This window comes from Pleurodeles waltl, chromosome 1_2 (assembly GCF_031143425.1).
Source record: "Pleurodeles waltl isolate 20211129_DDA chromosome 1_2, aPleWal1.hap1.20221129, whole genome shotgun sequence".
NCBI classification, from domain to species: domain Eukaryota; kingdom Metazoa; phylum Chordata; class Amphibia; order Caudata; family Salamandridae; genus Pleurodeles; species Pleurodeles waltl.
This window is the reverse complement of record NC_090437.1, coordinates 67,637,049-67,664,280: the sequence shown is the minus strand read 5'-3', so window position 1 is coordinate 67,664,280 and position 27,232 is coordinate 67,637,049. Positions and strand designations below refer to the sequence as shown.

General features: G+C 45.4%; 1 protein-coding gene across 1 annotated transcript in view; it reads left to right on the top strand.

Moving 5' to 3' along the window:
* DCAF10 (DDB1 and CUL4 associated factor 10) overlaps positions 1 to 27,232 on the top strand; it is a 93,332-nt gene that overhangs the window by 8,516 nt on the left and 57,584 nt on the right. The window contains exon 2 of the mRNA XM_069236423.1: positions 26,040 to 26,153. Within this exon, the coding sequence (XP_069092524.1) occupies positions 26,040 to 26,153 (114 nt within the window). The remainder of the gene's footprint in view (positions 1 to 26,039; positions 26,154 to 27,232) is intronic.

The window sequence follows — 27,232 nt, the reverse complement described above, 5'->3', positions numbered from 1 at the left end:
TACTGTTTCTTAAATTTTTGTTGCACCAGCTTAGCTGTGACCCTTTCTGTCTGGTCTATCTGGATATGTCAGCTGAAGTGCATCCCAAACATGTTGGCGGACATTGTTAAAAGCCGATCTGTCAAGCTGTATTTATCCAGGTCACTTGAGGGAACCCTGCTGTAACAAAAATGTTGTTTATTTCGTTTCCCACTAATGAACTGAGCAAGCATTTAACATCGCCTAAAGCCAGGTTGACCCCGGCAGTGTGTTTTTCAAAGCAACCTATCCATTTTCCCGCACCTTTAGACAGCCGGGGCAGTGCTCTCTTTAAATTCTTTGTCCATTTGAGGCCATGGCACGTATGTTGGCACCTGCCCTCACTTAAAAATAAGGGGCAACTGTTATTGGTCGAGGGCTTCCTGACCTGAGGCTTAACCTTGGATCTGGTCTAGTGCTGCATGTCACTCTAGTTGGTTTGTCTGTAGCATACTGCTCCCAGGCAGCAAGGCATTCTTGCATGTAGGGGTAGCTCCAACCTGGGTCACCTATTCCCCTTCCGTATGCAATCTTCTGCAGTCGCTAAATCAAAGGGTTGAAAAGACCCTTGGCGGCGCCATGGCTTTATTCCTTCCTTTTTGGTCCACCTCGCCTTTCATCTGAGAAGGGTTGGCAATATCAGCTACCTTCCTTTTGCTCTGTTATCTCTATAGGTGTCAATGCTGACCTTGTTTTTAGGATTGACCCTCTTTTTGTATCTGTGGCACCTCTTGCTGTCATTAATAACTCTCGTGTAGGGCGCAGACGAAAATTATATAACCTTCTGTTAACCCCTTGTTCGTGCGCACTCCTATTAAACCATTGTCCCAATCCTCCTCAACTTCTGCCCCTGTTGTGACCTTTGAGTCGTCTGGGGCCTCCTCATATTGTGGTTTCTCTACATCTCTCTCCCATTCCTCTTCCTTATCTATCCATTCCTCTGCTGCCTCTCTGAGTGTCTGCAAACGTCTCTCCAAGCCTAAGAATGACATGCCCTGTAGTCCATTGCACGGGGGTGTGGGGTCAAGGCTCCTAGACCGCTCTGGCTGCCGCACTGTATGCTGCAACTCACTTATTAGCCTGTCTCACCCACTCTGTTCTGGGTCGGCTCGAGGAGCTGATGAGACTGGAGCGGGGGGTCGCCTCAGCTCCCTGCACCTCTAACCTCTCCTTAGGCTTAACCCAAACTGGATCCTGGTACCCTGCTGCTGGCAGGATAGGGTAAAGGCCACAAGGTAGGGGTTCCCCTAAACACTGTCCTGGGGGTTCTGTTCGTGTTTGCACCACTGCCTGTTCGGGCTTGGTTGACTTCACCTTTTCATGACAGAATGCCTGCCATAGTGACAGAATAGCTTCCCTTTTCTGTCGCTTATTTTTCTTATACGTTGAGCGAATGTATGTCAATGTATGTTCAGCTATGTCCTCATCAAATGTCCCTTCCTTTGGCTATGTTTGGGCATGATCCTCAGTGCCTTTATGCCACTGCTTACAATATTTTGGTATTCTTTTTTTTATCTGAAGGGAACGTTTTTATAACATGGTCCATAGGGGTGTCCAAGGTCCCCACAGGCCTGTGTTTCCTATGCGTACCTCTTGCAGTCTGACTGCTGCGCTGTGTATCTTTTTGGCTTGTGCCTCCCTTTGTAACGTATATTTGCCTTTCTCAGCTGTTGCTGACCTATAGCAGTGATGTGCAGGGACAATCTTATTCAGTGTTACCTGTCTTTACATATATTGTTGTGAGACCGAATTGGTGAATATCAGCCATACTGATCGCCAATCTGTGCAACATCTTTTCTATGGTTATATCTGGGGCGGGTGAATTTATGGGGGGGTCTGAGTGGATTATTACTTGATGCAAAGCACGTTATAATGTTGTCATGTATGTAGATAACTACTTGTGGTGCTCAGATGTGTTGAGCCATTCATTGTTCAAGGTTGTGAAATTATGAAAATCTGTGAGAAATGCATCAAGAAGAGCCTCTAATACGAGGGGTGATTGTGTTATTATTTCAAACCGCGGAGTGTTGCATGGGCATGGAGGTTGCCCGTGAGCCCATTTAAAAACTACTTTTAACTCAGTGGTATCCGTTTCCTGCCACAGAGAATCATCAACCTCACTTATAGGGATTTATCAATCTTCACTTACATGGGATGTTTTATTTTGGCTCCCTGTTTTTTTATATTTTTTATCTACACTAACTATTCCCCACTTATGGGACACTTGAGGGGTGTCTATTGGGATGTCACAAATATGGCAGAGATCACGCGCCCTCTCCGCACTCGGCTGGATTATAGGAACGCCCTGTTTCTTGGTGCACCAAAATATGTAATGAGGAAATTGCAGGTGGTGCAGAACACTGCTGCCCGCCTTCTCTTCAATCTACCCAGGCATGAATCGGCCAGATCAGTTTTATCAACGTTGCTCTGGCTGCCGTTGGAGCAACGGATAAAATGTAAATCTTTGTTACATTCATAGAGCGCTATATGACAAAGGCCTAACCAATATTGCGAACACTGGCTTCTTTTTACAAACCTACCAGACCTCTTAGATCATCCCCCACAGCCCTAGCAGTCATTACCCCAATAAAAAAGCCAAATGGGGAGGAAGATCAATATCGTATCTTGGAGCTATACTGTGGAATTGATTAAGACTGAATCTACATCAAACCAGCCATGAATTGCCGTTCCAGCGGCTATTAAAAACATGGTTATTTTAATTTGTGTCCCAAAGCTGCGTATGCAAAGGTTTTTCTGTATAGCGCTGGGAGGCCTTTGGGTAGCTATGCGCTCTATACATTTTCATTACATAACTTATATATGACTGCATGACAACTGGTGGGGACACCTGCCATTTCTCTATAACTTGACTGTACTCTTTGTCCTCCTTCTTACTCATAAAATGCACCCACTTGTTACTGTTGCGCTTTCCAGGTTTGCAATCAAGGGTCTGATCATGCTCAGGGCAAAATCAACTGACACCAACCATCGGGTTGTCCCTTTACCTAAACGTCAGACTCCCCACTGATACCTCGGCCTTGGTCGCTCCCCCTCAAAGACGCCTTCCAGGTGTGTTTAAATCTGGGGATTTGGTGAGCCGGGCGTCTGACTCATTCAAAGCAAGGTCTGCCGGCGCCGATAGAGTGACTCTCTCTTACCATGTCAGACTTCACACTTGTTACTCTGTTCACCGCACTACTTCTGCTCTCACCCTCCGGATCTAACCGGGATACCTGCTAGGCATTCCCAAATGAATGTCTCTTCCAGGGGCTGTCCCCTTGGGTAATGCACTGCTGCCTGTCGTACTAGCTAGTCTTCTGGTCTGACCGGGAAATCACAGTTCATTTGTAGCATAACAATATAACATTGCATTTAAACCCCCTAGCTAGTGTTCCGGTCTGACCGGGAAATCACAGTTCATTTGTAACATAACAACTTAACTTTGCTTTAAACCCCACATGAATCATGGGTGAATAACCTCATATTATAGTTGCCAAAAAGAATCATGCAATTAAAAATAATAAGGTACGAAGCCCAACCTCTCCTCGCCCTTTAGGACAGCAACATCTGGATACCTGATCGCCTGTTTGAATAGGCAGGTGTATGCTGACCTGATTTGCGCGCAGTGTTCTATTCAAGCAGCAGGCAGTGCCTCCTTCAGCTGCAGTGCGGGGAAGAGAAGAGAGCTCCTAGCTGGCTCGCCAGATGTTGTGGAGTCAGGAAATGAAAGAACAACACAACTCAGTTTGGCACATAATATGAACATTTATGGATAACGGCCGGGAGGGGAGCACAGCGACTGATACCGCACTCAACTTTGTCATCACGAACAACTTCTTTTATAGTTTCAAAATACCTTGAATGCGTCTTATCACTTGTCATGCATATTGATTTAAGCGCTAGCTTGGTACATTGTTATCTTTACTTACGTTAGCACAAAGCAATATTCTAATTACACATTTACAGAAAAGCGAAGGTTATACATCTGTCATGGACACATTTGCTAATAACCACAGTGTCTTTTGATCTCACCTTCTGAAGCCTATCAGTATGTCCTTCCTCAGCTAACTCCACGCTTGGAAACATTTCGGTCTATCCTCCCTTGCACAGCCGCTGGCCTTAAAGTATCAAAGCTTATTGTCTTCCCTTTCCAAAACCACCATGATGTACAATTTCCCTTGTGAACGTGGATCAGAATGTGCGCCTTTCCTGTGAGTGTGTTATTAAGTTATGGCTCAAGCTTTCGTTTTGTGGCCGCCTACTTCCGGCTGCATTATGAATAAATGTTTCTGCTTGTCCTTACGCCCCAGCATCCTCTCTATCCTTAGCTTTCTATTTGGAAATCATGAACGTTTTAGGCCTGTATTCTTTTCTAACCCTGTAGGATTCTGCACATTTTCCTCCTAATTCATGCATTAGCAAAAGTGGGTCTTCTCCTTTTTCCATATTTTCAGTAACATCTTACCCTCTGGCATAGAAGCCACATGTATATGTAATTTCCTATTGATATTTTGTATTTGGTGTGACAATCTCTGTGCACACATTTATAATGTATCCTCTTCGATCTTGCATTACGTGTCACTTTCCTACAATTTCTTAGTATAGGCATCAAATCACAATCCTGTATTCCATCACTTTTATTATTTTCCCATTACAATTTCAGTGTATTCATACGTGGAGCAGTCTAAGGTAGCAACAGTGCATGTCATTGTATAATCAATTTGCTTTTTCCTCCTGTTTCTGGATATGCCTGATTTTATTGTGGGGGTGTCTGGCTCCTGAGAGGAACCCCATCCATGCCTTACAAATTGCTGCTGCAAATTCTGCATAGGCCAGGAAGCATACCCCATCAGATGGCCATCCTCATATAGGCCTCTCAATGTGTGATAGAAAATTGAACGGAATCTTTATTGCACATCCGCTTTCGGAATGAACAGAACACCTGTTCTTTGCCAGCTCTAGCCCTCTCACCAGAAAAGGCTGGTTAGTCCTAAAAATAGCTCACTCTGATAAAATCAGACTTGCCATAGCCAGTGGGCAAGTAGATTTTCCATGGTCTGAGTAATGTTGTGTCTTTATAATCTTTACTTAAAAGATATGAAGCCTGTTTTACCCAAACCAACAAATTAACATCATCATAAAGGAATGTGGAAAGAAAAAGAAGATTTTTCAGTTTTTCTTTTTAAACCGTACATGTATGTTTTTCGCATATCAATTTGTAACTGAGTTTGAAAATAGCTGAAAGTGACAATTTTTAAACAGGCAATAATCAAGTTTATAAACTAATTATAGTGAGTAATCAAAATGTGCCTGGTGTACCTTTTTTAATTATCAACCTTGCTTTCAATACATGTTTAGTTCCCATTGGTGATCTTTATCCAGCTCCAAAGCTCCTCACATATGCAGTGTGTTAAGCAATAGAAGGGTTAATGGTGTGAAGTTCTGTGTTCCTCAGATGAGAAATTAAAAAACGCCTCTCTCGTGGGGGTTTTCCACAAATAAGGAGGAGGCTGCTAGTGGGATGATTTGCAAGCTATGTGAGGCCAGGTACACAAAAAGTATTTTCAAGCAGATGCAGGGTTGGGACACAAGATGACAACTCTCCACTTCTGCCTTAGGGGAACATAACCCCTTTCTGGAAATTGGGGGGTAACTGGCTATTTGTGTCCACTCCTCATTTGTGCCCTGGAATCTACTGCTGGTAGTGGAGCTTGGAACCAGGTTTGAGTCCTGTGTGAAGTGCAGTATTGGAAGTCTACAATATGGCTCTGCTTCTTTAACGTTTTTGCTGGTAATTCTGGGCGCTGTTGAAATGTCTGTTTGTTGTGGAGTATCACACACAGGAGATCTACAGGTAAAGGTTTTTTTCCCTTCCTTAATAAGGCTTACTTGCTTTGATCTATGCTTCACCTACAAGTGGTCATTTCTTTAAACGTAGTCACCGAATACATCAAAGGGCCTTTGTTACACAAACCACATACAATGACTCCAAGCTTCAATACTATCATCAACAGCTGTAGGAAGGTAGCCTCTTTCTAGCCTTGTTACCCCCACTTTTGGCCTGTTTGTGAATATATATTTCAGGGTGCTTTACTGTCTCACTAGGATCCTGCTAGCCAGGACCCCAGTGCTCATAGTTTGTGACCTATATATGTTCCCTGTGTGGTGCCTAACTGTATCATTGAGGCTCTGCTAACCAGTGACTAATGTTACCAATTCTGATTGGCACACTGGAACACCCTTATAATACCCTAGTATATGGTACCTAGGTGCCCAGGGTATTGGGGTTCCAGGAGATCCCTATGGGCTGCAACATTTCTTTTGCCCCCCCATAGGGAGCTCGGACAATTATTACACAGGCCTGCCACTGCAGCCTGAGTGAAATAACGTCCACGTTATTTCACAGCCATTTTTCACTGCACATAAGTAACTTATAAGTCACCTATATGTCTAACCCTCACTTAGTGAAGGTTAGGTGCAAAGTTACTTAGTGTGAGGGCACCCTGGCACTAGTCAAGGTGCCCCCACATTGTTCAGGGCAAATTCCCCAGACTTTGTGAATGCGGGGACACCATTACATGCGTGTACTACATATAGGTCAATACCTATGTGTAGCTTCACAATGGTAACTCGAACATGGCCATGTAACATGTCTAGGATCATGGAACTGCCACCCTAATACCATTCTGGTATTGGGGTGACAATTACATGCATCCCCGGGGCCCCAGCATGGACCCGGGGTACTGCCAAACTAGCTATCTGGGGTTTTCTCTGCAGCTACCGCTGCTGCCAACCCTCAGACAGATTTCTGCCCTCCTGGGGTCTGGTCAGCCTAGTCCCAGGAAGGCAGAACAAAGGATTTCCTCTGAGAAGAGTGTTACACCCTCTCCCTTTGGAAATAGGTGTTAAGGGCTGGAAAGGAGTAGCCTCCCCCAGCCTCTGGAAATGCTTTGAAGGGCACAGATGGTGCCCTCCTTGCATAAGCCAGTCTACATTGGTTCAGGGAGCCACCAGCCCCTGCTCTGATGCGAAACTGGACAAAGGAAAGGGGAGTGACCACTCCCCTGACCAGTACCTCCCAGGGGTGGTGCCCAGAGCTCCTCCAGTGTGTCCCAGACCTCTGCCGTCTTGAATGCAGAGGTGTGAGGGCACAGTGGAGACCTCAGAGTGGCCAGTGCCAGCAGGTGACGTCAAAGACCCCTCCTGATAGGCTCTTATCTGGTTAGGTAGCCAATCCTCCTCTAAGGGCTATTTAGGGTCTCTCCTGTGGGTTTCTCAACAGATAACGAATGCAAGAGCTCACCGGAGTTCCTCTGCACTTCCCTCTTCGACTTCTGCCAAGGATCGACCGCTGACTGCTCCAGGACGCTTGCAAAACCGCAACAAAGTAGCAAGAAGACTACCAGCAACATTGTAGCGCCTAATCCTGCTGGCTTTCTCGACTGTTTCCTAGTGATGCATGCTCTGAGGGCTGTCTGCCTTCACCCTGCACTGGAAGCCAAAAAGAAATCTCCCAGTGGGTCGACGGAATCTTCCCCCTGCCAATGCAGGCACCAAACTTCTGCATCACCGGTCCTCTGGGTCCCCTCATCTTGACGAGCGTGGTCCCTGGAACACAGGAGCTGGATCCAAGTGTCCCCGGCAGTCCAGTGGCCCTTCTGTCCAAATTTTGTGGAGGTAAGTCTTTGCCTCCCCACGCCAGACAGTAATCCTGTGTACTGTGTGAACTGCAGCTGCTAGGGCTTCTGTGCACTTTTGCAAGACTTCTTTCGTGCACAGCACAGCCCAGGTCCCCAGCACTCTGTCCTGCATTGCCCAACTCGCTGAGTTGGACTCTGACTTCGTGGGACCCTTTTTTGTTGTGCTGAGACGACTGCTGTGCTCAGATCTTGTGAACGTCTGTTCGGGTGCTTCTGCGGGTGCTGCCTGCTTCTGCATGGGCTCTCTCTGTTGCTGAGCGCCCCCTCTGTCTCCTCCTCCAAGGGGTGACCTGGTCCTTTCTGGGCCCTGGCAGCGCCCAAATCCTTCAACCACGACTCTTGCAGCTAGCAAGGCTTATTTGCAGTCTTTCTGCGTGGAAACAACTCTGTATCCTCCAGCACGCCGTGGGACATCTTCTGACCAAAGGAGAAGTTCCTGGCACCTTCCGTTGTTGCAGAATCTTCGGCTTCTTCCACCTGAGGCAGCCCTTTTGCACCTTCATCTGGGGTTTAGGGGGCTCCTGCCCCCCCTGGACACTTGCGTGGCTCTTGGACTTGGTCCCCTTCCTTTGCAGGTCCTCAGGCCCAGGAATTTGTCTTCAGTGCTTTGCAGTCAGTTTTTGTCTTTGCAGAATCCCCTATCTCGACTTTACTTTCTTTCTGGGGTAGTAGGGTAACGTTCCTCCTACTTTTCAGGGTCTTGGGGTGGGGTATCTTGGACACCCTTAGTGTTTTCTTACGCTCCCAGCGACCCTCTACACACTACTCTAGGCCTGGGGTCCATTCGTGGTTCGCATTCCACTTTTGGAGTATATGGTTTGTGTTGCCCCTAGGCCTATTTTCTCTTATTGCATTCTGTTATGTTCTACAGTGTTTGCACTACTTTTCTAAGGGCCAGGTGTAGGAAGCACTTTGCGAGTCGCAAACGGCAAAATTTGCCGTTTGCGACTCGCAAATGCGTGATTCCTATGCAGAAATGCATTTTGCGAGTCGGGGCCGACCCGCAAAATGCATTTCCGAATCGCAAATAGGAAGGGGTGTTCCCTTCCTATTTGCGATTCGCAATGGTATGCAATTCCATTTGCGACCGCGTATGCGGCCGCAAATGGAGTCGCAGTTACCATCCACTTGAAGTGGATGGTAACCCATTCGCAAACGGGAAGGGGTCCCCATGGGACCCCTTCCCCTTTGTGAATGGACCCCATATTATTTTTTCAGGGCAGGGAGTGGTCCAAGGGACCACTCCCTGCCCTGAAAATTCCGAAACTAAAGGTTTCGGAATTTTTTGAAATGCAGCTCGTTTTCCTGTGAGGAAAACGGGCTGCACTTCAAAAAAAAAAAAACCTTTATTTAAAAGGCAGATCGCTAACATGGAGGCCTGCTGACGTCAGCAGGCCTCCATGTTAGCGAGTGCCTATACTCGCAATGGGGTCGCAAACTGCGACCCACCTCATAAATATTTATGAGGTGGGTCTTTGCGACCCCATTGCGAGTTGCAGAAGGTGTCTGAGACACCTTTCTGCATGTCAAATTGCGATTTGCGAGTCGCACAGACTCGCAAATTGCAAGTCGCAATTTGATTTTTTCCTACATCTGGCCCTAAGTGTTTTACTTACCTGATTTTGGTTTGTGTGTATATTTTGTGTATTTTACTTATCTCCTAAGGGAGTATATCCTCTGAGATACTTTTGGCATATTGTCACTAAAATAATGTACCTTTTTATTTTTAGTAACGGAGTATTGTGTTTTCTTATGATATAGTGCTATATGATATAAGTGGTATAGTAGGAGCTTTGCATGTCTCCTAGTTCAGCCTAAGCTGCTCTGCTATAGCTACCTCTATCAGCTTAAGCTGCTAGAATACTTCTAATCTACTAATAAGGGATACCTGGACCTGGCACAAGGTGGAAGTACCATAAGGTACCCACTATAAGCCAGGCCAGCCTCCTACAACAGCTAAACGCAGAACTGAGCAGAAGGGCACCTGCAGACTAAGTACTAAAAGGCTATACAGATTCTCCCACAGTTGTCCGTTCCACAAATACAATCTCAGGGGTTCCTGTTTACTGCAATAGAAGACACCTGTGTGTTCCTAAAAGCTTTTATGGTGTAAAAACTAGAAATTAAATTACCAATGTAAACAAAGAACAGTGTGTAATGAACTTATAGATGTTGGTAACAAATATGCATATGTAATATGAAAGCAGGGAGCTACCCTTGTTGGAGTCCCTTAGAATAGCTTGGATGAAAAGTTGCGCAAGCCTGCAGCTTTAGGGTAGAAGCAGGCCGGAAACTACAGTGGGAGAGCAAGAGAAAGCCTAAACCGTGGGACACCATTAGTACCTCGGGGCCCAAGTTTCCTGGGTCGCCAGGCCCCCAACCCCCTCCCTTGCCTACCCTCTGGGTACCTTCGCGCCAAGAAGATGATCACTCTTCTACCTCAGACAGGGGGGGGTAGGGGGGGGTAGGGGGTAATCTGCCGGGACACCAAGGGTAGCAGCAAGAAGATATCCGCCGCCCAGCTTTGTATACAGAAAGGTGGGCCCCATTGCTGCCCTACCTCCAATCCCACCAATATCACATAACACTTTGTAACATTAATGGGTTTGAATTACAGTTATAGATTAGTAATGCTGATTTAACTTTTTTTATTACTGGATTGTAGATTTTTTGATTAGTTAGATTAATCTATGTACACACATTTGTGTATTAAGCATAATTCACATTCACATCTGACTATATATTAAAACGTAATTGAAAAGAAAAGGTTTCTTACATTATTTTATCAGAAGGCTAACACACGTGTGCACTCGGGTAACTGTAATTTGTGGTGCAGTCTTTATACTAATTGGTAGTATCTCACATTGTCTATTTGAGGCTTCCGAAGACCAGTAGACCTACGTCCCTGTAGTTGCCTTCTTAATTGAGGAATATTACAGATAACGCTTATACACTGACACATCCGCTTTCTTATGCACTGGTCCAGATTCTCCCTCCAAGTATACAATCCTAATTTGAGAAAAGCTTCCTCTTTGCGAATCCCATACCGCCCTTTTTGAGGTGTTGATATTTGATCAATTGTGTTGAATCACTCGTTTCCGAATCGCAAATAGAATGAGTATTGCTTTTGAATGTCCCCTTCTATTTGTGATTTGGAAAGGGATGTAAAAGTACATTTGGGAATAGTAAAAAGGTATTTAGTGTAATTGTCCGTGACTTTGTGAATCTGCACCTTTTGAGACTGTACAGTACCTTTGTATGTCAAAGAATACTTTGTCCAGCAGTAAAATTTGAGCGTCTCCTGCCAGTTGCCTGTTGAAAAACCAGAAAGAGAATGCTCGAGGAGCTGATGCTTCTCTGAAGTGCATAGTCTAACCAGACGTGTTCTGTATGGGGGGGGAGCAGAAGATGGTCGAGGAATACTATATCGTCTTGGTCTCTATTTAGGGAAGTTTTCTGACATTCGTACCTAATTCTATAACTTCTAAAGTTCTCAGAATGAAGAGGGAAGCTCGACTGCTGTGTGGTGCTATTCACCATCATGAACAATGAAATAGCTTGATGGAGTAGGATATTGCACTTCACATTAAAACGGCTATTGAAACGAGTACAGCTCCACAGGATAAAAAGTTAAGGAAATATGGGTGCACAAGATAGCTTGTGTTGTATATTTAGTATTCTTGTAAGGTATTATTCTACTCTGGCTCAGAGTGCATTTGAAATGAATTGGTACAGGCAAATAGTGTTCAATATTCTTAGAGCCCCTACACAGTTCAAACATTCCTGCTACTCAACAGCATATATCATTTCTTTAGTAAAGATTTTGTTGCTAGCTCTGCTGTTATTTCATTTCCTTTAAATATCTCAAAAGTCAATGTCCGTCTTATTACATTTTGGATTTACTTGAGAACTGTCATGTCCTTACTCTCCAATTGCCAGAAGTAAATAACCTCGGCAAGGGATAATTGTCTGTGCTTCACGATAAGTCTGGCTACGCTTTTTTTTGCACAATCATTGTGTTGTATGGTCATGCTTGGAGTTCCAGTCTAGGCAAACGGTGAAAATGTTGTGCATGTGCACCAAACTAACACTTTGCTGCCATCACTGTATTTATCAAGTACTTGAATGTACCAGGGAAATAAATGAGCATGACAAGAAATGTGGTTCAGATGGACAGAGATAGAACTGGCCCTCAGCCCCACTTTCCAAATCTACCTGTTATCTTTGTGGTCCTTCATTCTGTTGAAGTCTAATCTGAAGCGACATCTAAGAGCTACCTGACGATCCTAAACTCGCTAAACGTAAGCTTAATTGTTTTCTTGTTCACTCAGTTTGTTTATGATAACAGAAATAAGTATATGCCCCCTCCGCCCCACAAAGCATTGTGTGATAGTGATCTGTACCACAATTTCTATTGCTCAGTTTTGTAAATCACTTTGCCACTCTTGCCCAAGGGTCATAACGCGTGACACAAAATAAATAAAAAATGACCCCAAGCTTATCTACCAGTGCATCATTCTGATTTATAGAAATTTCTAGCCTCTTCGTTTTGTTATTTTTATATGCATAAATGGGCTGTATAGTCTTGTGCTGGAATTAAACCAACAGAACTGTCCCAGACGCTTTTGGATTTTGGGGTTGTGCCTGTTTTCAACTTTTCCTGTTTGTTTTGATACATTTTTTCTGTACCTGTCTGGATGCCCAGTGAAAAGCCCCGTGAGTCATCACAAATGACTGAATAGTCCACATACCTACCAGTTACTGGCTACCATTGGGACTTTTTACAAATGCTGCCAGTCACTCCTTGATGTTATCAATCTGCAACCTGTGGTATGAGCTGCACATTTGTCAAAGTTGTTTAATTTTTATTTTTTACAATTTTGCAGAAAATCTACATTGATATTTTTCCTCTGCAAGCTCGTTTTGCTCAGCGTACAAGCACAGGCGTTTCAGTGCAATTGTTATGATCCTTCGTAGTGCTGACATGGTATGTGCAATGGGCTCCTTCTTTTTTTAATTTAACCTAGTTCATAGCTCATTGCATAGCTTCTATACAGGTTGTTTGATTAGATGCTTTTGTCTCTGTTTTTATTTTATCTGTCACAGTAGGTAAATATTATCCGAAGTATCTACAAGGATTTCACTTTTGAAATATTGAGGAAAGATGAAATCATGTTATAAAAGTACACACATAAATTAACTTCAAATACTGCAACACTTGAAAGACATTGTGAAAACTACCCTTGTTGTGTAGCCATTTTAGTTATAGCTCCATGCACGTTACTTTAGCATACTAGGCCTGCCGCTGTGCACTTTATGGTTTAAATCTTTTATTAATTTTATAATGCAGAAACAGTACATAACACCCACCTACAACCGCAGGCCGGTGGGGAACAGATAACATAAGGAAATTTGGGGGGGGAGGGAGAGGAAAGGAGGAGTGAGTAGCCTATATCACTAAAGGGACCCCGTATGATGTATCAAGTCATGCAGTGCATGGGAGGCAGACCTAGATCTCAATTGTCAGTCTATTTGCGGGTGTCTTAGGCAGGGTCCGTCAGGCGTAAAATGCGCAGGTAGGAAGGGCAGGTTAGTTCCCGAAACTCATCCGACAGGTACTGTATACATGGTCCCCAGGTTTCGTTGAAGAGGGGCAATGAGCCAGTCACTGCCTGTGTAACCAGTCGGTGCGTGTGGGAATGGTCGTGGTACCACAGTGGGAGAGCAAGAGCAATTTAGCAGCTGCCAAGGTAATTGCTCTTCCCTTTGGTGTACGGAGTGGGTATGTTTGAGGGTTGGGGAGGCTGAGCAGTACGTAACTTGGGAAGCGCGGGATAAGAGTATTATACATGCCATCTATGGCATCGAGGACGGAGTGCCAAAAGGAGGCTATCCTTGGGCATTGCCATAATATGTGACTAAGTGTACCTCTTTGTCCACATCGGCGCCAACATTCGTTGTCGCCATGTGCCCCATTGGGCCACCTGCTTGGGTGTGTAGTACATGTAGTGTGCTATCTTCAGAAAAATTTCTTTGGTATTCATGGCCTGTGGTGTGATCTGTGCGCGGTGAAGGACATCTCGCCACTCCTGATCTGTAAAACTACGCTTGCATTCCCTTTCCCATCTACGCCTCGCTGGTGTCTCGGAGAATGTGGGAGTTGAGATCGAAGGTGTAAATGTCGGTCAGGAGCTGCTTATCTTTGTCTTTAGTCAATAACCATTGCCCAAATCTCGTAAGAGGTCACCCAATGGCAGACGGCCACATATTGCCAATATGCAGAGGACGGAAGACAGTACACCTCTTGGACTATGGAGAAGTCCATTACGCCATCCCTGTCAGAGATCGCCGATCCGCTTGCAATTTGCTTCCTGCCAGGAGAGGAAGGCAGGCTTTCCAAGTGGGTGGAGGAAAGTACAGGTTGCCGATGATCGGCGTTTGCGTGGATACTGGTGCGGAGAGTCCCTTTGTAACCTGAACCCTGTCCCAAGCGTTTATAGTGGCCCTCGAAATCAGTGAAACATACCCCCCAGGAGGTCTGTGCTTCCTCGGTAGCCAGGGCACCTTCCAAATATGAATCCCTGCCACCGCCTGGTCTATAAAACACCAGTATTTCTCTGTCATGGGTCGCTGCCATTACACCATATAGCGCATTTGTGCAGCTCGATAATAACTCAATAAATGCGGAATGCCCAGCCCACTTTCAGTTTGGGGCAAGTATGCCTGAAGCCTTGACATTCTGGCCCTCCTCCCGCCTCATATGAAGTCCCAAATGAATGTTTGCATTTTGTCTAGGAGGGTATGTGGGGGCCTTAATGGCAGTCTGCATGAGGTAGAGTATCTAAGGCAGGAGTGTCATTTTTACCGCTGCTAGCCGTCCCAGCCATGCAAGACCGTGTGGCTTCCATTTGACTAAGTCGGAGCGAACGGTGTCAAGAATCAGGTTATAGTTACTGTCTATTGTGCCCGCTATCGTGGGGAGAATGGACAGGCCCAGGTACGTAATCTCCTGCGCAGTCCGCTGAATAGGGAGGGCAGCTTCCAACGCAATCTTCTCAGCCTCCGGAGTGGTGAATTCAGTATAGAGGCTTTAGTGAGGTTGATTTTAAACCTTGATACATTGCCAAAGGCCGTCAATTCTGCCATGACTCCAGGGAGAGAGGCCTGGGGCTGAGTCAAATGGAGGAGCATATCGTCAGCGTAGAGTGCTGTTTTATGCATTCTACCACGCATTGGCACTCCGGAAATGTCTGGGTGTTGCAGTATGTGCTCAGCAAGGGGTTCTTTGTATAATGCGAATAATAAGGGTGCAAGAGGGCATCCCTGCCGGGTGCCCCGTTGGATGGGGAACTGCCGAGACAGGCCACCATTCACCGCGACCATCGCGCTAGGCTTATCATAATTGCACCTAATCCACCCTTGGAATCTAGGTCCCAACCCAGTCCTCTTTAAAACTGTGTGGAAGTATTGCCACTGTACACAGTCAGATGCCTTTTCCGCATCAATGGAGAGGAGAAGTGCCAGGATTCCAGCTCGATGGACCTTGTCCAGCAGGTGGCATAATCTCTTGGTGTTGTCCCTACAAGACCGTTCAGGGATGAAGCCAGTCTGATCTGGGTCTATCAGGTGTTGCATGTGTGGGTTCAAGCTATGACACCCGTAAACATTTTTGCATCTACGTTGAGCAAAGTTATGGGGCGGTAAGAGGAGCAGCACCGCCGGTCTTTCCCCAGTTCACGAACGACTGTCACTATGCCCAATTGCATCGTGGGTGGGCGGGGGAAGAACTGGCCCAGCGCACTATAGAGTCTGGCTAGTATTGGAGCCAACTGCGTGCCTAATGACAGATAGAACTGTGCCCCAAAACCATCCGCGGCCGGAGTCTTATTCGGCTTCAGGGGTTGTATAGCCGCCATAACCTTCGTAGGTGTAATGTCATTCTCCAATGTGACACTATTCACAGGGGAGAGTCGTACCACCACTGCGGAGTCCGGATACTCCTCTATTTCCGTAGGATCGACCTCCTCCGTGGAGTATAGATCTGAGTAAAATTGTTCAAATTGGTGGCGGATCAACTCATCCTGGTAGGTCAGGGTTCCGTCAGGCAGTCTTAGCTGTGTCCTCCCCCTCCTTCTCTCACCGTTCTTTCTCTTTCCCGTTCCTTCCTCCCCCTCCTTCTCTCACCGTTCTTTCTCTTTCCCTTTCCCGCCGCTGCGTCACCATGCGGCCCCACCCCCCAGCCCTCTCATAGGACAGGCCCTCCCGCCTCCCAGCTGGCACTCCCACCCCCACCCTCCCCTCCTCTTACGGCAGCCGCGGTGCGCTAGCAGGGAGCAACCTTTGACCCTGCTTGCAGGTAGGTCGCTGCCCGCTCCGCCTTCCGCGCCACCTCCTTTCCCGCTCCCTTTTGCTTTTTTCCCTGCCGCTGCGTCCCCTGCAGCCCCTCCCGCCTCCCCCCTCCTTTTCTCACCGTTTCCTTCTTTGCCCTTTCCCGCCGCAGCGGCCCCTCCTGCCTCCCCCCTCCTATTCTCACTGCTTCCTCTGTGCCTTTTCCCGCCGCTGCGTCCCCTGCGGCCCCTCCCACCTCCCCCCTCCGTCTCTCACTGTTCTTTCTTTCCCTTTCCTGCCGCTGCGTCCCCTGCGGCGCCTCCCCCCTCCTTCTCTCACCGTTCTTTCTCTTTCCCGCCGATGCGTCCCCTGCGGCCCCCCTCCCCCTTCTTCTCTCACAGTTCTTTCTAATTTCCCGCTGCTGCGTCCCCTGCGGCCCCCAGCCCTCCCATAGGACAGGCCCTCCCACCTCCCAGCTGCCACTCCCACCCTCCCCTCCTCTTATGGCAGCCGCGGCGCTGGCGCACCAAAGGCAAGCCCGTCCGCGCCCAGAGCCAGAACCCCTGGCCCTCCCAGACACACCTACACCCCCCTCAACCCAGGCCCCCACCCCACATGCACCACATCTAGCCCCACACACACTCATGGCCCCTTCACCTGCTACACCTGCCACTTTTCCTGCTCATCATACCTCACACCAACCATAGTGACCCCACCCTCAACAAACACCCCCAACCAGAACACACCCCACAACAACACCCTCACGCACCACACCAACGCCACCCACCACAACGACCTGAACTGCCTGCTACTCAACATCCACTCCCTTCACAAACATGCCATAGAACTCTGGGACCTCATCACTACACACTCACCTGACATCGCCTTCCTCACGGAAACCTGGACCAACCTCTCCTCAGAACCCGACATAGCCATAGCCACCCCCAAGGGATACAAACTCCAACACAAAGACCGCCTAAACAAGCCAGGCGGAGGCGTCGCCATCCTACACAGAGACACTATCAAAGTCACCACCAGCTCCCAAGACACTATCTGCAACACTGAACACATGCACTTCCTCATCCACATCAACAACAATTCCACCCTCCGAGGTACACTAAACTACAGACCACCCGGACCACGCCCCGCCTTCTGCGACACCATCGCAGACCGCATCAGCGCATACGCCCTCACCTCCACGGACTACATCATCCTCGGTGATTTCAACTTTCACTTAGAAAACCCACAAGACCACAACACTACCTCCCTCATAGACAACCTCAACAACCTCGGACTCAAACAACTGGTCACCGCACCAACCCACTCAGCAGGACACACGCTGGACGCAATCTTCACCTCAAGCCAACACATAGCCTACACCCACACCACTGAACTCCTCTGGACAGACCACCGCTGCGCCTACTTCTCCTTCACCAAACCCCCCACACACTACCATCAACACACCACACCCTACCGCATCTGGGACAAGATCCCCACAGAACGACTAAACTCACAACTGGCCCATAACCCCCCCCCCCCCCCCACACACACACACACACACACACACACACACACACACCAACAACCCCAACGCAGGAGCACACCGTCTCGCCAAATGGATCCCTACCTGCGCAGACACCCTAGCACCCCTCAGAAAACACATCACCACCCACAACATCAAGAACACCCAATGGTTCACCCCTGAACTCCAAGCGCAAATGCCGCCAAGCTGAGAAAATATGGAGACTAGATCCCTCCTCAACCAACTTCCCCACACTCAAAACCAACATTCGCACCCATCACCAACTCATACGCACTGCCAAAAGAGATCACTACAAGACATGCCTTGACTGCAACTCCCAAAACAGCAAAGAACTCTTCACCATCATCAACGAACTTGCCAAAGCCAGCAACATAGACCCCACACACACACACACACAGCCCCTATGTGACGCCCTTTCCAACCACTTTCTCCACAAAATCCTGGACATCCACAACAGCTTCATATCACACACACCCACCACACATACCCCTCAAGACCCCCCCCCCACCACACTATCCACATGGACCCCTACCACACACGAAGAAACCGAAAAAAACATGAACTCCATCCACTCCGGTTCCCCCTCCAACCCCTGTCCACACCGCATCTACAACAAAGCTAGCCCTACCATCGCCCCCATACTCTACAACATAATCAACTCCTCTTTCGACTCCGCCACCTACCCAGACCCCTGGAAGCACGCGGAAATTACTGCTCTCCTAAAAAAAAAAAAAGCCGACCCGAAGATCTTCTCCAACTACCGCCCCATCTCCCTCCTCCCGTTCCCCGCCAAGGTTGCAGAGAAATTAGTCAACACTCGCCTATCCCACTTCCTCGAAGCAACCAACACCCTTGACCCCTCACAATCTGGGTTCCGCAAGAATCACAGCACAGAAACCGCCCTCATCGCATGCACTGACGACATCAGGACCAAAGTCGATAAAGGCGAGACCGTCGCACTCATCCTCCTAGACCTTTACGCAGCTTTTGACACCGTCTGCCACCACACACTCCGCACACGCCTCCACAACATAGGAATCCGACACAAAGCGTTACAATTTAACAAAAATCACCACTGTTTAAAAAAAAAAAAATGTGGGGGGGGAATATACTTTCTTTTGGATGCACAGTACGTTTACACCTGAGGTTCAGATTTGGCGGAAAGGAGTTTGTAACATAAAGGACAAAGCCTAGAAAGATACTTGGCTTGTTTTGTTGATTTTATGCAAATAAAGATCTGGTTGTCTTTCACATCTCTTTTCCTATCCCCAGAATTATATTTTACTTTCCCTGTTAGTAACGTACGTTCATACCTGTAGTCTCTGGACACACACATTAGAAGCACGCATCTTTTGGCTGCATGAATTGCCCTTATTACGGTCTATTAAAATTATGTGAAAATATTTCCAGGCGCGATTACCAAACTCTGGCAGGCTATATACTGGGACCTTCATTCACCAAGCCTTACAAAGGCTCCTGGACCACATGGAGTGTGACAGTTCACGTATTTTCATGGCAGTGACTGCCTGTAGCCGAGTAACGCTGGTACACTAAGTTCGTCAGCATTATTTAGTATAAACGGAGTTCACTTCAACTTGTCTTGTTTTCTGATTAGGAGTCAAGTTTTCCTCCAGGTTTTTCGCTGTTTCTCCGCATGCCTGTGCATGTCTTCTGTTGTGCTGAAGGTTTCAGTGCCAGCAGCAGCAGAAGCATCGTGTGATTTCATCATTAAAATGTTGGTGCAGAAGTGAAGTAGAAGAAATAGAATGCTTTTCATTTAGGAGGAAAGTTAAGGGCTGAGGAGAGAAGCGGTGGAAGGAAGGATCCGAAGTTTGATGTGTTTCTTACTCGGGTAGCGCCTACTTGATTCATAACTTCAAGTTGCCCAAGACCCTTCTGAGGTTTGTATTTTTAGAGGTCTCAGGTTTCTGAACCACAAACTGTGTTCCAGGAAACCCAACTCTCTTCTTCAGTTGGACTGCGCCTTGGTAAATGATGTACCCTATACCAAATAGCGCTCAAGTGAAATGTCGGTGGTCAAGCGCTTGCAGAATTGAAGGAACAGAATTTCTTAACTGTTTTCTCGACTGCTTCAGAGCTCTGTCGGACGGCACTGTCAGAATGAAGGACGTGTTTACTGTGTCGAACAGGATGTTGAATGACGCTTATCAGGTGCATATAGGAGGGGCACAGAGCTTGCCCACGAAGGAAAAAGTAACATTCCCAAAAAGCAGTCACTGAAAACATAAGACATATTCAAGTATAACACAGTGGGATGTTCTCACCACGAACGTGAGATGTATTTGTTGGGATGACTCTGTAGTCACAAACCCTCCTCAAGTCGAATGTAAAAATACTTATACGAAGGAAAATAATGTAAATAACATTTGCTCAGACGGACCCTTTAACCTGTGTACACCAGTTGCCTAAATATTATTTTACACACAAAATAGATAGTGTTGATGGACATGTTTATTTTGGGGAAATGCAGCGTTCTGTTCATTGTAATCGATAATGGTGTATTGGCATGTCGGAAGGCAAGCTGGAAGCATTATGAACAGAAATAATTAATAACATCTATTAAAAAGAAAGTCGTGAAAAATATACATTCTAGAACTATTGGAGTTACATCATTCGTGTCGATTTAGCCTTAGAAAGGATTATTTTACCATACATTGCCAACAGTAAAATGGAAGGAGGTGCTACTCTGCCATGGTATTGTTAATGTGGCTGTAGCCCCAGCTTAGTGTAGTGAACAGTAGTATTAAGGGGCAGTGAAGCAAAATATGGAGACCCTCAATGCACTAAGACTTTAAAAAAACAAAAACAAGCAAGCATTGGCAAAGCCATTGGGTCGAGCCATTGAAAATGGTGTTAGGTGAAGTTCTGACTTTGCCAATGCTTGATGGCGAAGTAGCATTAACATTTTTTTAAATGCTTGCTTTGCATCAACAAGAAAAACACGCATTGTCCAAACTAATAGGTTTCACTATTTCATAAATTAAAGTGATTTCTTCAATACCTGGTAACATTGTGCGTGTGGCTTAATGAAGAAGTTAATGTGAGAATGAGACAGTGGTGTGAGTGAAGGGATGGACAAAGTAGTGAGTGCATTGTTAATCGGTGAATGAATAGGTAAGTGTGTGAGTATATTGATGTGTGGTTGAGTGAATGCAGACACGTAACACCAGACTTACAGGTTTAGACTGAAACACCAGTAGTGATAATTTTTTTAAATGGCAATAATTTACAATTTTACGACAATGCAAATATTGTACCAGGCTTGGGTAAAGAATGAGAACCATTATTCAAGTGCACGCAATACACAAGTGTGAGCAGTATTCTGCTGAGAGAGTCCTTAATATGTCAGTAATTTTCATTTTCATAAATGTTCAGCTTGCCTATCTATTGGTAACCTAACTGCATGTTTAGAGTTGTACAGTTCATCAGTGTTCGTGGTTGAAATCATATTTATATTGCGTTGTATCAGTTAGTAATGCCTCTTGCATGTCAGATGTGCATTTAGAGTTCTAAATTACACCAGCTCATAGTTTAGAGAGATTATTTGATGAATGTGGTTTACTTCTTAGGCTGCAGCTGTCTGGTTTTCTAAAGCCATCTTGGGACATTCATAAAGTTTACCTAGGAATGCATTTTGCTCGTTGCTTGCCATTGGCTTTGTGGCTTGGAACTCGCATTTACTTGCTTTCCATTTGCTGGCTTTACTTGCTTTAGGCTGTTCAGCTTGAGTTTGATCCTTCCATTGCCAAAATCTTATTTACAGTATCCTTCTGAGTGCTTCCTTTCTGTAAACACGCCTGTAAATCTTGTTCTTGTCTTGTCACGCTTGATGTGCATTCAAAAGACCGAGGTCAAATGCCACGTGCTGTCTTCCCAGGAAGCTTGTTTACTTTTCTTTCTCGGACTTCAAAGTGAGAGGATTCAGGTGACCATCTTGCTGGATACTGGGGGTAGAAAATATTTTTGTTCTATCACACAATGACATTTAAATGAACTGTGTAAGTATTTCATAATATATCAGAATTCGGAGCACAAACGAATCATATGTTTGCTATTTCTGGAGTGTGTTGGAAACAAATCCTTTTATATAATCAAAATAAATCATTTCTGCGGGTGGTGCCATTTCCAAACATTTTTGTCTGTTCACTGTATAGATTTATTAGTAAAACTGCATGTCTGTGCAAACGTAATGGTAATTTCAATGGAAAATGTGTTGTCTGTAATGGTAGTGTGCTACCACACCATGAATACTCCACGTTATGCAGTTTCACTCTGCACTACTCCATACCACTCTGCTCCACTCTGTTACTCCACTCTGTGCCACTTTGTGCTACTCATCTCTACCCTGTACCACTCTACGCCAATGCACTTTTAGCCACTCTACACCACTGAACTTTTTGCCACTGCACTCTACATCACTCCAGTCTAGACCACTCTAATCTACTCTGCACAACTCCACTCTTCGCTGCTGTACTCTACGGCAGTCTGCAACACTACACTGTGTCAGTACACTCTATGCCAATGCACTTTACTCTGTAACACTGCACTCTATGCCCCTGCATTCTATGCCAATCCACTGTAGTCACTCTAATCTACTCCGCACCACTGCATATGCCACTGCACTCTACATTACTCAACTTTATGGCACTACAGTCTGTACCACTCTGTCACTCTACACCACTGCACTCTACGCCACTCTGTGCCCCTCTACTCTACGCCACTGCACTCTGCAACACCCTGCGTCAGTGCATTCTACACCAGTCCACTCTACTCTGTGCCACTCAAGTGTATGACTCTATGTGACTCCACACTATGCCACTCCAGGGCACAATAATGCTCCACTGCTTGCCATTCCACTCTACAACACTCCACTACTCTCTTCCTAGCCATTAACTTTTAACCATGCCGAACAGCAGCCACGCTGGTGACCAACATGGCTAAAACACATTTTCAAAGCCATTAGCTCTTGCATAAATGAGACCTGTTGGCTTTGCCAATGCTTGTTAAATACGAGAGAAAGAGTTTGGATGTGGCTAAGACATGAAATATTGCCATCATTGGCGCACCATTATGTGTTGTTTTTGGATATCTGCGTTTGTGATGTCTCTCAGCTTAATTGTAACTGCCAAAGGCTGCATGCCAAACGAGAGACGAGCATTACCATTGTTGAACATGCATGCCATTTTTAATCCGTATTTGGAAAGATGCACAATGGTTATAAAAAATATTATAAAATCAGCCCAGTTATTGGGATTATGTCAACAAACAGCACTCTTGTGCACAAGACATTGCAATGGCTTAACGATTTGCAATTTCAGAAAATGTGGATGTGCCTAGCTTTCTGTTTTTCAAAAATACAGTGTGTGATGCCCTATGGTAAAAACGATGCCTGATATTCATGGAAGAAAGAAGGTGATGCCTAGTAAAAAATAATAAGGATTGTTTCATTTTCACTGACTGAAATGCAGTTTTCTGTAGTCCTCAACATTGTGGTAGAATTTTACAGGTTTATTGCCCTCCATCGTAAACAGATTATCGCCCCTGGCCTGCCTCTCACATTAACATGGGGACAGAGGAGGAAGTGTTTTGTGTTGGTCACTGGCAGGGGCTGCTAGAACACTGCCAAAGGCGGAAGAGACACAGGACTTGCCTCTTTATCGGGAGTCCTGGCAGCAGTAACTGACATTGGCTGTATTCAGTCGGCTCTCAGTTTACATGAGAGCAGTCTGAACTAAAGTAAAAAAAAAAAAAAGTTCCCTCGTATCGTCTTGAGAATTAAACAGGCTGTCCACGCATATGAATGGTAAAGAGCCTGTGCTTAAGGAGAGATACAAACAAGAGCTAGGCAGGCAATCGAATAAGCAGCAAGCAAACGAGTGACAATAAAGCCAACCCGTGGTAACCAGTGGCAGGACTCCAAGGCAATATTGGGTCTTTTTCAAGCAGGCTGTTGGAGCTGTCTATTAGACTGGACATAAAAAAAAAACAGCTTAAAGAAAGCTCCAAGGTGATTCTTATGTTAACTTTGTCTATGGGACTTTAATGTGTTGTTAGTCTGAGGCATCCGTCTGAGACCCTCATGTTAGAAGGGTTTTTATTAAGATCCTCCTAGTTAAGGGCCTTTGAACTAAGTATCATGTCTTAAGGGTTATGATCAAGACCCTTGCAACTAATGGACAAATACCATCATCTGTCTGAGAGGCAGTGCACGATGCAACTCACTCGGTAAGTTCCCTGTATGGGGTTACTCAATCCTGAGTAGTTAAAAAAAAAAAGAAAGAAAAACCCTTGCACCTGAGAAGTTATTTTGATATTGGCTACTCATGACACTAGAGTTTTCCACTATAATCTGACTTTGCGAGGGTGGTCCGACGGGGTGGGTTAAACCTTGGTTGGTTTTACATAATCTTCATTGTTTGCAGACTGTGTCCATGGCCAGTGCCAGCTCTCTGTAGAACAGCATGGCGATGGATGGAATGCTTAAATTAATCTCGGCCATTTGCAATCCCTCCAGGTCGCATTCCAGTCCACTATATTTCACTTGCCATGCTAGACAAAGGTCCACGTTATACCAATCAGTACCGACCCTGCTCCTCATTGGAATGCCTTCTCACTCTGCCAGGTGAGGCCCCTCTCCAGAGGGGATCAAAGCAACCCCAGACCGGTTCGCTCTTCCAAGGGCTCGTAGGGTAGGGTAAAGCTTGAGTCCTACGGCACAGTGAGTACATGGCCCAAGTCTGGGCATGCCTCCAGCACATAGAGCACCAACCACAAACAAGGTGATTAATGGAATCCTTGTCAGTTAATGAATACTGTCTGTTGCTGGGGCCCTAATTCCAAGTCATTGTTGATATGCATATGGCTGGGTCCAAAATGAGATGGTATGGTGTGCAAAATAACAATGGACTGATATGCAGCCTAAATAATTACAAGTGGCTAAGATTACTTCAGGTGTTCCATCCATTCCTTTTTTTGAGTAAACTTTAGTACAGAGCCTTTAGTGCGATGAATATGTCCAGATGTGGGCTGTGTCCTCACTGTGTCACTAGAACCAAGCGGCACCTGACTGACTAGCCCCATTCAGGTGAAAACTGTCTTGAGTTGCTTGTGTTACAGATTAATGAGGACATGGCTTAACATTTTGGGTTGTACTGTTCCTACTGAAGATGGTTAAAGACTGATTTGCATATGCCTGGGTCCAAACTGAGGTGGTATGGTGTGCAAAATAACATTGGACTGGGATGTCCCAAGTAATTACCAGTGTCTGACATTAATTCAAGAATTTCAGCTGTCACTTTTTTGTTTACTTCAGTACGAGACTGCGTGGAAAGCATACTAATTATTTTCTGTTTGTTTAGAAAAATGTAATGCAGAGCTGGCATCGCCCCACTTAGAGGCAGGGAAGGTGCTGAATAGACGAGAGGGTAGTGTCAGTTTTCCACAGTGATGCAAATAGGTGTTGCTGGCATAGGTTCTATAAACACTAGGTGGTTTTACCTTTAATTACCACACTGTAATGTGCGGCTGTTGTCAAGGGTGTCTTCAGATATGGAAATGCCTGGTATGGATCCGTTAACATGATGGTATTTTCCCGACCTCTCAGATGTTTGCCAGGGTTTCTCGCTTGTGTGGCTTATCGAGGCTCATCAAATGTGTAGGTATTGGGGAAGGTCATTCAGCTTTGAGAAACTAACCGTGAAACCTCCAGATTCTCGCTTTCTCGCTGTACTAATGAGCTGAGGAGGTTTCGGTCAGTTCTCCTGGAGATCGGAATGGGATCCATGTTTTCCGAGTAAAGCTCATTTGTGGACTGCACATTCCACCAAGTCTATCAGAGGCACAGATACATCAGCTGAATATGCAGAAGTAGTCTCGGTTTTGTTTCCAAAAATTTCCATTTGTCAACATGTTTTATTGCAATGCAAGCTATCGTTATTTAAAGATGAAAGATTATGTGAATACCTTGTTACACGAGGGGGGAGTGTGAATGAGGCTTAGATGAAGAAACTTTCAATCTTATCTAGAGATCGGTAAGTTACATTGCTTGAATCAAGACACGAGGCAAACTGTGCCCAACAAAAAATACAAATATTTTTAGGAAAGCAGAGTTTGTTAAAAATAAATAGCATTGCCTTAAATGTGCATCAATGTGAAAAATGTATTTCCCTTTTAAACGCTAACCTGAGTCGTTAGTTTACCAAATACAATGTACAATTTGTATTTGCAGAAAATATTGTTTTATTGTTGTGTAGTCCTTACAAAATATTGGGTGAATTATCATATTTTGGAATTGTGAATCATTCTTTGTGGGGATTCATTTAGTTATTAAAATACACAGGCTTATATGAGAGTTTGTCTGGTGTGCATAGAACTTTTTTTTTCTTTAGTAGAAATGTTACATGTTTTTCATGTCTTTATCCCTCCATTAGATCTGTGCTGACTGTTGCCTGTGAGCAGACCGAAGTATTGCTTTTCGACCCATTATCTTCAAAGCACATTAAAACACTTTCTGAAGCCCACGAAGATTGTGTAAACAACATCAGGTAAGAGTTTAATTCAGTGATGCACCTATACTTACTGAAACACTTATTCCATTTGAAACCTCGCGCTGGACCTAGAGATGTTCCCTTTCTTTATTAACACTTTAGTTGCGCCATTTGCGAGCCCTGCATTGCTGGTTGTATTTAGTAGTTTTTGTGATAATACTAAAATAAATTTTGCTAGAATTCCTTATTGGAAGCATGGGATTAAAAAAAAGTATCTAATAATTTAGAGCCGATAATTTCACAGCACGGTTGACATAAGTCTTCACGGAGGCAAACTGAAGAGCTTATTGAAGTTTCCATTTCTCAGTTTTTAGGTTGAGCGCGCAAGTGCTCTGATGTGTTGTAATCTATCTGCAGGCTTTAGCCACGCAGACTACATGCCCACCACTATCACTCGTTCATGGGCCTTTCTTTCAAAAATCTTTTTCATCCTTGGTAAATTCTTTACGTTTGTCCCTCTTTGGGACGATTTTGTGCTATCGACCCTGTTACATGGGTAATTGCACATTTGCCGATACGTTTGACTGTGAGCGAACTTTCTTTTTCCTTTTGTGTCTCTCCTTCGCGCTCATGGCAGCCGTGGCACTTTGAATTGGCTTGCTTATGTCGCAAGAAAAGTCCAGTTAGGAATTTACAGCACTAATAGCTCTAACTCGAGTAAATGTGAAACCCATTGCATTGCAAATGCTTGTTCTTCCGTCTGTGTAGCATGAGCCGATCGCAAGACTTGGTTTTATTAGTTGCTACATCCAATCCTCTTCTTTCACATTTAAGGCAGGCCAGAAAATAAGGCTACTTAGGACTGTGGTTTTCTGTGAAGTCATGTTGCGCTCAATGCAGTAATAGGCTAAAGGCTGGGCAGCAGGGAGTGGAAAAGTTTATTATACTTGCTGGCTAAGCCCAAGACACATACTGCTGCTACTGTTGTAGCCATGAATGGTTGAAATTTGTGACAGAACAACATCGGTTCCAAACTGTCCCTCAAGTGCTTTCGCTCCTTAAAAGATATGTTCAGTCCATTAGATCAGGTTCAATATAGTCAGTCTTGTTACAGGAAATCTAATGAGTGTTCCATC